Here is a 13,414-nt window from a genome sequence, read left to right as displayed (position 1 = left end):
CCAATAGGTAATGGATAACTAATGTATTATTTAGCCTAGCCACAAAGACGCTCACAAAACTCACAACTTCCTGATTCATTTTGCTTTCGTGTAAACTCAGTTAGAGGGTAAAGTTTAGCAGTTGCTTTAGGGTGGAATATTTTTTGTAAAGCATGATCTGCTGCAGTGGAATGTATTTCCTTAACTGTAGATGTTTAGTTGAAACTAAATCAGCCTGAGCCTTGAATTGAGTCAATAAGTCTTCTTGCTTGCACTTGGGTGTCCGCACGGTAAATTGATGCATGCATGCATGCATTTAATAATGTATAGGTGAAACCTTACCTTTTTCCTTTTTTCCTTTTTCTTTTTTCTTTTGGAGCTGCTTGGTGTAAGAATTAGCTGAAGAGCCTAGAAAGACAACAGCTCTCTTGTGCACCACCACAGCATAGAGGCCGAACACATTCCTCTGGAAGTCTAGACAAACCTGTGGGCTTCTGTCATTACAGTAATTTACATTTCTCTGCTGTCTGCAAAGTAACGCTAGCTGCTGATGCTGCAAATACAAAGTTGTATGTTGTTAAGAGACTGATTATCATTGGCTTTAAGCATCTGCATTATATTAAAATACTTCTAAAAACATGCCCATAAATGCCACGTGCAGAACACAATAAGATGGGTATATCATTTCCAGGCAAATAGTGGCAGGTGACATAATCTCTCAGGCACATTTCTCCTGAGAGCTGAACGATGAGTCTGGGAATTCGGCTTTGCTGCAAAAACACTCAGGCTGTTGTGTTATTAAAGTCAGTGTTTGCACTGCCACCAAACCAATTTCCCCTTTTTATTAAAAGGCTTCACTGTCAGAGGGTGGGAAACTGTGTTTGTGTGTTTATGTGTGTTGTAAACCCATGTGGTCTGGGGGTATCGAATTGATTCAATGCTGGAGGGCTACCGGAACCCCAGTTCAATGTAATTGAATACATTTTTATCGCTTCTACACAAGTTTCTCAGCTGTGTTTGCACCATCTCTTGTGGGAAATCAACCATAAAAAAGGCAGCTTGAGAATCAGTCGTTTTTATCACATTGAATAAAATAAAATTTGCAGCAGCCCACACGCTCCTCAAGAGGCATCTGGGTTACCATCAAAACAAATCTAGCGACGTTAAGATGAGACTCGACTGCAAACCGCCTTCATCCTGTATGGGAATGTAAATGGAAGACAAAGGCAGCAGATGTTTTTAACCAGCCCATAAATAGATTGTTAAAAAGAACAAAAATCTCAAAACCCATTTAGTGGATTAGTAAACCAATGTGTCTTTGACATACAGCTCCAAACAAGCACTTAGATTAACCTGAACTTGTGCATTTTATCGCTTGATGGGATTAATGCCTAGTGGTGGATACTAAATACTAAATTACTGAGCTGTCATTGCTATGAAACAAATTAAGCCTGCTGTTACGTGGAGCACAAACTCTTTCAATTTACCTTTTCAATCAAATATAATTAAGGTTATCTGTAGGAATTCACCAGCTTTGTGTTGGTGTTGATACAATGGATTAAATTAATATATGCATGGCTGTTCCCTAAATTTTCCTGGATGCAATCAATCTGGATGAAACTTACTGTATAAACTGCCTACAGTTGGGAGTGAAGGGAGGGAGATGGAGCACAACTGAGGAAGAGAGTGGGGATGAATAATTAAATTAAATGCAAAGTGGTGTATAAACACAAGCAAGCAGGAGGTGTGGAGATGATTCCAAGGATGGGATTTGGAAGCTGTTTCCAGGAATCCACAACATGTGGTCAAAATGCTAATTGATTATTAGAATAAGCCGCCTCAGATGTTTCAGCAGCCAAATCATGGCTAGTTTAACAAAGCAGTTTTCTGCTGTGCTAATGGGATCAGTTACCCAATGTGGGTTTATAATGATAAAATGGCTAATACAGTGTAACACAGGGGTGATGCTGGCTGAGAGTGGACCTCTGTTTATTTTATCATAAATCATTTTGTGATAAATGGACCCATTAGACAGCAATTGTCATTTACTACATTCTTGATCCATTTCATGTAACGTTGGATAAAAACAAATCTAATTTCCTTTGAAAAACAGGAGTTTTTGTCACTGTAGGTTTTGAGCAATTGTTTGGATCTTATTCATCCATAGCTTAGTGTTTGTTTAAAGCCTGGCATTTAATCATTCAGTGCAATGCTTTAGTAGAGAAAGCATTTGTGTACGTTATAGCTCATTAAAATAGTAGAAAAACTGTGGAACTGCCTGCATGTTGTATAACACAGTTGCAAAAGTGAAGCGATGAAGGGAAAGGTTTTTTTACAATCAGTTTTACAGATGCCCTGAGTGAGTCAGTGTTGCAGATAACAAACACTCCCAAGTTTCCAGCCTTTTCTCTCTGGATTCCTCTAAATTCTACAGAGTTTATTCAAAGGGCCAAACCACAGGTTTGTCATGAGGGGACTAACCTCAGTGTAGCTCTTTCCAACCTAAACTGGGAACATGATCTCTGACCTGCTCACCACCCTGTTGAGATCAACACCCTGGACAGCTAAGCCATGGCTCAGTGGTTCTGGCCACACTGCATCTAAACATAGGCGACAGAGTCACATTTTTCTTCATACTCCTTTGTAGTTTTAGTGCCTTTTGAAAAGACCATCCAGTGAACAGGGAGATGTTTAGCTGGATTCGAATGTATTTGCATCTCAGTTTGGAGGCCTGTGTGTAGTTAGTGAGGAATGCCCCAGGCCCAAAACTGGAATAAATCACAATCTCTGCAATCCACACTTTTTTCTCCTCCCCTCCTTCTCCCCCTCTGCATGCCTTTCTTTGTCCTCCTCTCACTGACCTTATCTTGTTTACCTCCCCCCTACTCAACGACAGCCATCTTCCTTTTTGCTTCTCCTCTGTATCTCATGCCTATCTGCACACGTCTGCCTTTTTTTTTCTCTCCACACTTCGGTCTTCTTCTTTTTCTTGTGTCTTGCTGTTTTTCTCTGAAATGCTTTGCTGCAGAGATGAGACTTCTGGCTATATTTACAAAAAAGCAAAGCAATCTGATGCCGCTGGAAGCAATAAAAGAGAAAACCTCTTTAGTGCCTGTAATTGAAAACAGCATCACAGTGAGTCACTCTGCTTTCCAATAGCTAAAATAAATTTTGTTTGTCCATGATGCAGGGGAGCAGTAGAGCTAAGGAATGGCATGGCAAATGTGCAAGTCATCCAGGGGTGATTTATTACCACTAAGCAAGCAACAATGGAAACTGACGTTTTTAAATGACTTAATTGTCACTGAAAAACAAATCTGATTCATCCAAACTGTGCTTGTGCTGTTTGATCAGCAACATAAGCAAACATATTCCACAACTGTCATCGCAATTTCTCTCAAATGTAACGTTTGCATGCCCATTTCCCATCAGACTTGAAACTAGTGGGGGGGAAACATAAAATGCTGAGTTTAGAAGCGGCCCAATATAATTATTCTTAAAAGGCTGTGGCCAGTTGAAGCCATCTGAGAGGCTCATTTAATCCACCTCCAAAGGATTTACACCATCAGTTTGCATGACAACATATTAAAATACCTGAGGTTCCCACAGTATGTCTTACATCCCTATTTGACTCAACAGTAATTTTTTCAGTCAGCCCATTGTGTTTGATAGGTTTGAGGTAATGTCCAACAGCTGTTAAGCCATCAGAGCCAGACATTTTCCAGGTGGAGGTAAAAAAAATGAAAATGTTAACATTTATAAGGCCATTCTCCAACCACTTCTTGTCTGACAGCTGTGTTACTGGCTAAAAACCATGACAGAGGGTGAATATGTCCATCTGATAAATGGTCAGTGTATCCAGATGCTTTGACATGCTCTCTGCACCACTGATACGATGCTTCACTCACCACATCATAGGGTTTGTAGTTTACCAAAGTTGGCTAAAGGTCTAAAGAAGTGTCCTACCCATGAATGAAGTGATTCATTTTTATTGTAGAGAAGAGTTTGGTTTCCCACGGTAGTGGTTGAAGACTCCTTTTGTGTGGTGTTGTGATGTTTGCCAAGTTGTTTATTGTGTTAAATTCTTCTTTAACTTGAGAAAATCAGTACATTGGTTTCATGAAGGACAGTTAATCTTTTGAAGAGCCTTTGTGCTTCTGGCTGGGAAACCAGTTTGTTACCACCAACAACTCTTTCTGTCCGTCTCTCATTCACTCTGTATCTTAGCTTTTTTAATTCCCATCCACAGTGGAAGATGAGCGAATAGTAACTGAACATTAAACAGAACAGACATGCTGCAGAGGTGCTGAGCATTGTTCTGAAATGAGACTCATTTCAGGAAGTCCTCAGACCAAATACTGTAATTGATTGTTTCCACAAAGCTTACACAGAACCAAAAACCTCCATAAAACCTACTTTTTCTTCCGGTTTTAAACCCACACTGATCACAAAATGAGAAGTGTGCATACCAAACTGGAGAAAAGTGTTTAAGCTCAGAGGCTGGGAATGAGGACTGTGCTGGGACCGCAGAAGTAAGATCTAAAGTTGCAATAAAAAGAACAAATTTCTTTTATCCCGTGTTATGCCCTTTGAAAATGGGTCGATGCTCAGCTCATGGTTGTGCACGAGTCCTGACAGTAAAGCCTTTGGATTAGATTAAACAGGTATCCAAGTAGCTGACAATCCACCATCTATTAAATGTTTCAGCTCGAACAAAAGATTAAGCTTGTACAGATGATCTTCTCATCATTATATCTTAGTGCTTTGCAGGTGTAGCTGCTGTTGGATGATATGTTAAGTATTCCATCTTGTTCATTTCATGTCCCTTTCCTTTGATGCTTTCCCTGGTATCATGCCTTTGAAGCTCTGCTGTTGGAGCCCTGGTTGCCACAGTGTCCTAACTCCTGGCAAACATCTCTGTTTACAGCACAAAGCTGTCGCAGGAAAAAATCAGCAAGGGATTTCAGGGGGAAAATACATGATGTAGAGAAGAAGAGGATGGAGGTTTTGTATTATCCAGCACATTTAATAACAAAGCTAAAAGCCAAATGAGTAGTAGAAAGGAGGAGGGGCTCAAACAGGAGAGATACAAGAGTTGGTGTGCAATAGGGAACACCGCTGAGAGAGGATCAGTGTGAGCAGGGAGGAAAGGGTGAGGCTGAGGGGAAAAAGACATGAGCGAAACAGAGGTATGGGAACAGGGGAGGTGCAGAGGGGAGGTGCAGAGGGGAGGTGGAGGGCAGTGAGTCGCTGTAAGTTGCTGACTGACTTTTGGAACAGGATGAGGAAGTGGTGAAGAGGCCAGGAGAGCTGCTTCCATAGGTGGGTCTCTATGACACATGGATGCACACACAATGGAGCATATTATAAAAGCAAGACTTAATGTGTTAACATGAGCTAGTTTTGAGCTTCTACAGCACTGCCATTCCTCAGATTTTTCTTCTTCTTCTTCCATTAATCAGTGCAGTGCCAGTTTGAAGTGTGTTGACTTTTCTACCAGCCTGTTGATTTATTTCCCAGAGTGATACGGGGGAACTGGCCTGCTGTCTGGACTACTTTCTCCTTGTAACAGGTCGAGTATTCGCTGGAATCCAAAAGCTGTTAAACTCTTGGCAGGCAGTCCAGGGGCTGATATTTGCATGTGTACGTACAGATCAGCTGTGCGCTCAAACAGAGGAAAGTCTGAGTGTGTGAAGTCAAGGCAACCAGCATTTTTAAAGGCACAAAGTCAAGCATGTACTCAGGGCTTTTGTGTGTGTTAGCCAGGTTAGCTGTGGGTGGATCAGGTTTCAACCTCACCAGTCTCACTCTTTTCCACTCTCACATTAGCAGGACAGTAACACTGCACTGTAGAGAGCAAGGGAAAGGGAGGCCTTGCGAGGGGTAGCATGGTACATGGACTGTGTATCTAATGACACACAGACATAAACACTGTCGTTGTGTAAATTTGTCACATACACAGCTCGAGAGGTACGGTGACTTTGGCATGCGCAGACCTCAGTGAACTTTTTAAAAATTTAATATTTCTCTTGTGATTGGACAAACATCTGCAGGCATTTCACAGAAGGACATGAAGTTAATCATTACAAAAACAAAGTGAAGAGATGTCGTTCTGCCAATTTTAAACTACTCTAATTCCACAGAGCGAATTTTCTGATAGTTTTACTTTTGGGTTGAGAAACTGTTCTGGCATGAGACCAACCAGGACCTTGAAAGTCAGGAGGTGCTTTTAGTTGTTTTTCTGTCTGTCTTCTAGACAGTCCGCCACATTTGTTCCAGACCGAAATAAACAACAACCATTAGATGGATTATCAGAAACTTTTGTGCAGACATTCACTAGAAGATGGATCCTAGAGCTTTCCTTTAGGTATAACAATAACTAATAGCACTTTGTAAACAGTAACAAAGTGCATCACAAGTTGAATAAAACCAAACATTAAAGATGCAGTGATGTGCATGGCCACTTGCACCATTAATCAAGTTTCTCCCTATTAGGCAAACACGCAGGCCATTTTAGCTATAACTTGTTTTTTTTGTGCCATCAACCATCCAAGCTGTTGTTTAACTGGGTGTTCGCACGAGTTTTCCCAGTCAGGGATGCATTTTTCTTACACTGCAGGAATCCCCTATTATCTTGTTCAAATGTGTATGTGTGTTATTAACAGATTTTACTGTAGTTTAATTCTACTGATAGCTTTTCTTCTGAACTGCCAGCACCTGAAGAGCTGCTTAGCTGAACTGGTTTGTTTTATAACAGGAAGTTGTCAATCATTACATATTTCAGCACTATGACAGTTTGGTGCAGTACATTACTTCCTCCTATAGATTTCCAAGGAACCAAGAATCTTGAAATTCTTGTAAAAAGTCTACTCATTTTATTTTGTTTTGTTTTTTTTTTAAAACTATCATTTTACTTGCAGTACCTGTTTTCACAGATGAGTCATTTATGGTATTGCTTCTTCCATATTATACTTGTGAGTAACTCAAGCCTTCTCTGTTTCTGTTTGTGTTACATCAGGACCTGAAGTGTTTTCCAGCTACACCAGCAGTACCATGTCTGAGGCGGTGGTGCCTGATGCTATGGTGTCCCCAGCAGTGGGTGGACTGTATGGGGAGAAGGCTGGCGGCCCCATGTTGGACTTCAGCTATGTGGGTATTGATGCCATTCTGGAGCAGATGAGGAGGAAAGCCATGAAGCAGGGTTTTGAGCTCAACATTATGGTTGTGGGTAAGCAGAGCCTGTTTACACTCACTAAAATACCCAGATTTGGTTCGCACAGTAGTTGTCGGTCACATAGCATTGCAGTGATCAAATCTTTAGCTGCTTACGCACTCACACATTAAAAGAAATGCATGTGAAGCATTAGAAATAATTCCAGGAATTGCCTTTGGGTAAGACTTTTGAGTCAGAGGTGGTGCTTCACCGTGGATAACTACTGTTAGCAAATGTTCAGTTGAAATAATATTTCCCATCTTTACTCAAAAGTGTGGCCTTCTGCAAATAAATGGTTGCATTGATGGTTGTATGCACTTAAATCTCACAATAACCTCAGTTATGTATAACTAGAGCTGAGACTGAGTCATGATGCTTTTCTCTCTAATCAAGTTTAAATAGAAGCCTGAAGCTTTTTTCTTTTATTTTGTTTTTTTTTAATTGGGCATACTCATCACTGTGATCAGACACCTTTAAAATAGGAGCTAATTACACACCTCAGGATCAAACAGGCCACCATCAAACCCACCCAATCTCACTGCTTTATGTCTCCTGCATGTCGTCTCCACACATGGTCTGTGTCTCATCCTCAAATGAAAAAAATGTGCTTGAAAGCAGCCCCAGGCCTGAGTGGGTAAACAAAACTAAACAAAACTGGTTTCCATGGTTTTTTGGGTGTCTGTTGTTTTTTTGTTTTTGTTTTTTAAATATCAAGGTGAAATTATTTAACTGTATCACAATGTAGGAACAATTGATGGTTTTTAAGAACTGGATAATTGGTTTGGCATCTTTATAACTGATGGATTTTTACCTGCATAGAGGACTTTATGTTCCCCTCCAAAAATTGTAGCAAAAGTGAAAGGAAATCAACAAAAAAAAAAACGCATTTTCACTGGATTTTCATTATTTTAATTCTCATTTGTTAAACAAATGGAGTGATAATGGACTGATTATAAAACATAAGACTCAGTCATGCTTAGGCCCAGGTGCAGTAGCTACAATATAACAGTTTAAAACTAACAGAGCAGGTGGATTTACTTCCTTGTCTATAAAGAAAGAGGACACCCAGGGGGAAACCCCTACATCTAAACAGGATAACGAGAAGAACAATTTTTTTTGGTAAGATAATGAATTGTGATGACTTTGAGTGTTATTTTTAAATTTTCCTTCCAGCTTGTTTGCTTTTTCTTGTGAAAATGTTTGCTGCCAGACACAATTTAACAGTTTAAAAAGCATCTGTACGACTTTGACCTCATACAGAAAGCACTTGTGGGATTTTGGCACCACCTCACTGTTTTGTGATGGTAGGATGATGGATGCAGACACTTTGGAGAAAGCAGCTGTTGGAGCGAGTTTGGACACGGCTCAGAGTGGCATCAGTACTGCCAAAGCACTGTAGCAGATAAAATGCTAATTTGCCACGTGGACTTTTGAGTCCTTTAACTTCCAGCTGTTGAGCTTCATATTTGTTCTGTGAATCCGTGTTTGCGTGGAGTGTGTGCTGCTGTGCATGCGAGTGCATATCCATAAATCAAAGTTCTGAATGTTGACTTAACCTGAGGTTGAACTTTGAGTGGTCATTTCCCTGTGGGCCCCTCCAAACAGCTCTTCATTAACCCGTTGTGATGTTAGCATGAGGTCCAAGGGTCACAGGGGGTCTCATCCATATAGACAGACAGCTGATAAATAAAGTCTGTTTCGTTTTGCCCGAATGGGGAAGCATTTTATCCTCTTACTGTAGCAAAACAAGAGCATCTGTGTTGTTATATGCTCAGAAAGTGTCTTGAAATGGTAGTTATAAGATTAAAGAAGGAGTTACATTTGTGTATTTCTGGGTGTGGCTGTTGCAGTCACGCTATTTCCCCTGCTGTTATTTTGAGTGGCTCATAAGTGCCATATGTCGTATTAGCATTTTAGGGCTATTAAAAAAAGCTTTAGTGTTTCATATGCTGCTGCCTCCACAGGATACCAAAGTAAAACTAACCTCCATCCAAAACAGCATCACCATTCACAATTAATTTACTAGTGAACACTCTCTTTGCTCATTTTATTTTTCAGTTCAGTCACTGCTTGTCATCTAGCCCCAGCCTTTCCTGTGCCATTTTTCCCAGAGGTTGATGTTGCGGTTGTGGTCGCCCACAATGTCATTAAGCTGCTTCCCCAAGAAGAATTCCCGCAGTCAAACATACTCCAAATAAACAGTCATGGATTTCAGCTTTAGACGCTAGATCTCGTTCTGCTAGGAAACTCTAACCAGAACCTGCAGCAGGTGGACAACTCAGCCAAACTCATCGAGGCTGCAGAGCTATCACAAGCTGCAATTACAACGGAGGGGCTGGATCTCATCCCACATCCACGGGATGAGACTTGTTGAGAGAGGCAGCTGAGAGAAAGGAGCTGGAGAAATTAGACAGGGGAAACGCCCAAACTCTTGTGCACGTGCACTCGTTGGAGACTTATATAGTGGATGACAAAAGACAACCATAGGCATAGCAGTTGTGGCTGTTGCTTGTCCTGTCCTGCTGTTGGCTCATTGCAGCTGCCCCTTTTTCTCATCACTTACTGCATATGAAGTAAACTGGTGTGCTTTGACGTTTTGTTGGCAGTGTTTGAGCAGACACATGTCACAGCTTCTGAAATTGTTGGAGTGAAGCAGGGTCATTTTATAGAATCTTGTTTGGGTTTATTATGGCACCATCGTGTAAACCGTTGGCTTCCCACTGTGTAAGCAGTCACTGTCAAAGTGTTTTTTTTTTTCTCATTGCCTGTCATTTTTTTTGCTTGTTTTTTGCTTACAGGACAAAGTGGCCTGGGAAAGTCTACTCTGATGAACACGCTGTTCAAGTCTAAAGTCAGCCGTAAGTCTGTGCTGGCTACAGCCCAGGAGAAGATTCCCAAAACAGTGGAAATCAAGTCCATCAGTCACGGTACAACTCACGACAACTGGCTTATGCCCATCTGCATTCTCACTGCCTGTCTGTGTTACAGCAGTTTGCTGCTGTGCTGGCTCTCAGTGTTTTTATGTGCTTTTGTTTGTAGACATCGAGGAGAAGGGCGTAAGAATGAAACTGACAGTCATTGACACACCAGGCTTTGGAGACCAGATCAACAATGAGAACTGGTAGGCTACAACTTAACGTTGCTGCAACAACCATATAAGCAGTGAGTTCATCTAACCAGATGTCCTCCCCTTTATTCTTGCTTTTCCTGCTTTCTTACTTTTCCTGATCTCTATCATTGTCCCTCCTCCTCTTCTTTGTCTCCCTGAGCCCCTCCTCTTCCTCCTTTTTACTGATCTGTCCCTTCTCTTCCTTTTCCACCCCCTTACCCTTCTTCCCCCCTCCCTCTTCTGTCCTTCTCCCTCTTCAATTATCTTTCTCCACCATGGCATAGCTGGCAGCCCATCATGAAGTTCATTAATGATCAGTACGAGGCGTACCTGCAGGAGGAAATCAATATCAACAGGAAGAAAAGGATCCCAGACTCCAGAGTCCACTGCTGCATATACTTCATCCCCCCAACTGGACATTGGTAATGACACACCACAGTCGTAGTTTTAAATCTCAAAAAGACACATCTAAAAAAACATCAGTGCTGATTCCTGTCACACAAGCTGTTCTTTATGCTCTGTAGTTTTCTTGTAAACAAACATCGTGTTTTCTAAAAGTCTGACTTGGTGACAATACGAAACAATTACATCAACTGGAATTTAAATAACTGCTGTTGTTACAGACAGCAACACTGTGCTTTGCCTGTGCATGTCAGCATGTATTGGTATAGACTGTCTTTGTTTGTTCTTAACTTTTTAAATGTGAAGCAGATCTCTGCCTTGTTACCCCCTCGTATTGAACACACACAAGGACTCTCTATCCGGCCCACACACTCTGGAGACATGGGCTGCTCTCGCCAGGCCCCGAAGCAGCTCAGTATCCTAAGTTTTTCCCTGGACCTCTCACAGGCCCACACATCTGGCTCTCATCGAACCGTCCGGTTTACTCTCCCTCTCAGCGCTCTCTTGGTTCAAACCTGCACCGATCGGCGCTCAGGGGGTCTGGGTATACTAGCAGAAGGAATTAGGGGTTCGGTGAACACAGTCTCACGTGATAATTCACCATGCAGCTCATAGTTTGTTTTTTTTGTATTCCTTTTTTTTCCATTGGTGTAACTCGAGTCGAGTGCAGCGACTGGTCTTGGGAAAATGTTGAAGCAGCTGTGGACTGTCATCCCCTTTGGAACACGCACACAAAGACACAACTGATAACAGAGCAAATGCTGCACCTCTATTAATTTTTGTCTCATGGCATGTCTTTACTCAGGCAGGGGCCTGGTGTGAATGCCCCCCCCTCCCCCCCCTCCTCCAGCAAGCAGTGTTTCATGTTGATCCAACACTGCAGATGTCACACGGCCCGGCCAGCAGCTGCTCCAGGCTTGCCTTAAAAAGCCTAATGGGGGGAGAGGCAGGAAGGACGCAAGAGACAGAGACTCTGTGTGTGTCTGGGTGCATGCAATCAATTCTGCACTTTTGTCTTTCTCAGCGTGCTCTTTCTCGAGTGCACAAGCCTTGTTGTTGACAACGAGCGGCCTGTGTGAAAGAGTCGTTAGCCAGGCCAGAATCCGCTGCTCTAACCACATGCAGATGCTTTCTCAAACTGGGAAAGGCCTTAGCTGCTTCCCCTAACTGTATCAAGCAGCTGTTCACACACTCTGTGTAATGATGGGTGCATGATAAGAAGTTGGAACTGTAAATGTTCCTCCATCTGGGACGTTTCTTAGGAACATCTGCCCTCTGGTGCGAGAACTTTGCGTTACAATTTCCTGTGCTTTTGTTCTTAAATCTTATGTCTTCCTCCCGATTCTCTCATGTTGTGTCTCCTCAGTCTTCGGCCTCTTGATGTCGAATTCATGAGACGTCTGAGTAAAGTGGTCAACATCGTCCCAGTCATCGCCAAGGCAGATACACTCACTCTGGAGGAGAGAGACTTCTTCAAAAAGAAGGTAACATCTATTAGATTTTAGTGGCATTGCAACTTCTCTGAAGAAGTATCCCTATGTTCTTTTACCCTTTTGCTCTCTGCTTGCCTTTACTTTTTTTAAACAGCTGACCCCTTTATGAGGTTTTTATTGGCTTTGTTTTCAAGGATCTCAGGATATCCCTTTCCCTCATTAACACACTCTGTGTGCTCACAGGTTTAGGCGTACATCCTGTGAGGGTTTTGCGTTTTGTTTGTTGCGGTTAGCGACTAATCCCAAACTTTTGGCATAGATTAGCGTTAATGCAACCTTAATCTGCATCCTGTGCATATTTAGGTACAATTGTTTGATCTCTCAGAAGGATACATCAAGAACAGCCGCCTAATTAGTCCAGAGATTAAGAGACTTGTGGTGGGTTAAAGATTTGTTGTGTGTGTGTGTGTGTGTGTGTGTGTGTGTGTGTGTGTGTGTGTGTGTGTGTGTGTGTGTGTGTGTGTGTATTTGAACATGCTCTAACCAGATCAGGGAAGAGCTGCGAGCCAATGGGATTGACGTATACCCACAGAAGGAATTTGATGAGGACGCAGAGGACCGAATGATCAATGAAAAGATCAGGGTAAGGGCAGCAGCATCACCAAGCAGGACTTTGGGCGCTTTCTGAAATCCATTCTGTAAGGATTTCTAACTCTAATAGCCGTTTACTTTTAACCTTTTGAACAGGAGATGATCCCATTTGCTGTGGTGGGAAGTGATCAGGAGTACCAGGTCAATGGCAGGAGGTTGCTGGGGAGGAAGACCAAGTGGGGAACCATTGAAGGTACAACTCTCATTTGTATTTATATTATTGATGCACTTTTAGCAAAAAAGAAAAGGGAAAAAAAAGAAGGGAGGGTTTCTGGGAGTCAGCTGGTCACAGAGTGTCAACAATGCTCCATTCAGCTCTCCAGACAGCAGTCGTGTGCCATGTAGCTGACTCAGGCCTCCACCAGACAGTCGCTATGAAGAGGCCTGATTGTTTACTTGGTGTCCCAACCTCTCTCATTCCCATACAAAGAGTATGTCTGCTGAATCCTCACATTGGATATGCACTGAGCAGAGAAAATGTGTAAGTTTAGTCATTTTTAATTCCAGTTTCCTCCAGCAGCTGAAGGAAACTGGTCATCATTAGTGTCATACGACTTTATGGTCACATTCATTTTGACTGCAGGATCGGACTTTCAATATTTAATTATGTTAGCCACTCCAGACAGG

At 42.1% G+C, this 13,414-nt stretch overlaps 1 protein-coding gene across 3 annotated transcripts in view; it reads left to right on the top strand.

The window, feature by feature from the left end:
- The window catches only part of septin9a (septin 9a), a 69,435-nt gene that overhangs the window by 52,419 nt on the left and 3,602 nt on the right, over nt 1-13,414 (top strand). For all 3 annotated transcript variants that reach the window (XM_006791556.2, XM_006791554.3, XM_087839767.1), the window contains exons 3-9: nt 6,998-7,207; nt 9,991-10,119; nt 10,232-10,313; nt 10,586-10,723; nt 12,070-12,187; nt 12,684-12,779; nt 12,884-12,980. In XM_006791556.2, the coding sequence (XP_006791619.2) occupies nt 6,998-7,207; nt 9,991-10,119; nt 10,232-10,313; nt 10,586-10,723; nt 12,070-12,187; nt 12,684-12,779; nt 12,884-12,980 (870 nt within the window). The remainder of the gene's footprint in view (nt 1-6,997; nt 7,208-9,990; nt 10,120-10,231; nt 10,314-10,585; nt 10,724-12,069; nt 12,188-12,683; nt 12,780-12,883; nt 12,981-13,414) is intronic.

This window comes from Neolamprologus brichardi, chromosome 4 (genome assembly GCF_056152115.1).
Source record: "Neolamprologus brichardi isolate AB-2024 chromosome 4, ASM5615211v1, whole genome shotgun sequence".
In the NCBI taxonomy this organism is placed as follows: Eukaryota; Metazoa; Chordata; class Actinopteri; order Cichliformes; family Cichlidae; genus Neolamprologus; species Neolamprologus brichardi.
Note: the sequence above shows the minus strand (reverse complement) of the source record. Positions and strands in the feature narration are given on the sequence as shown.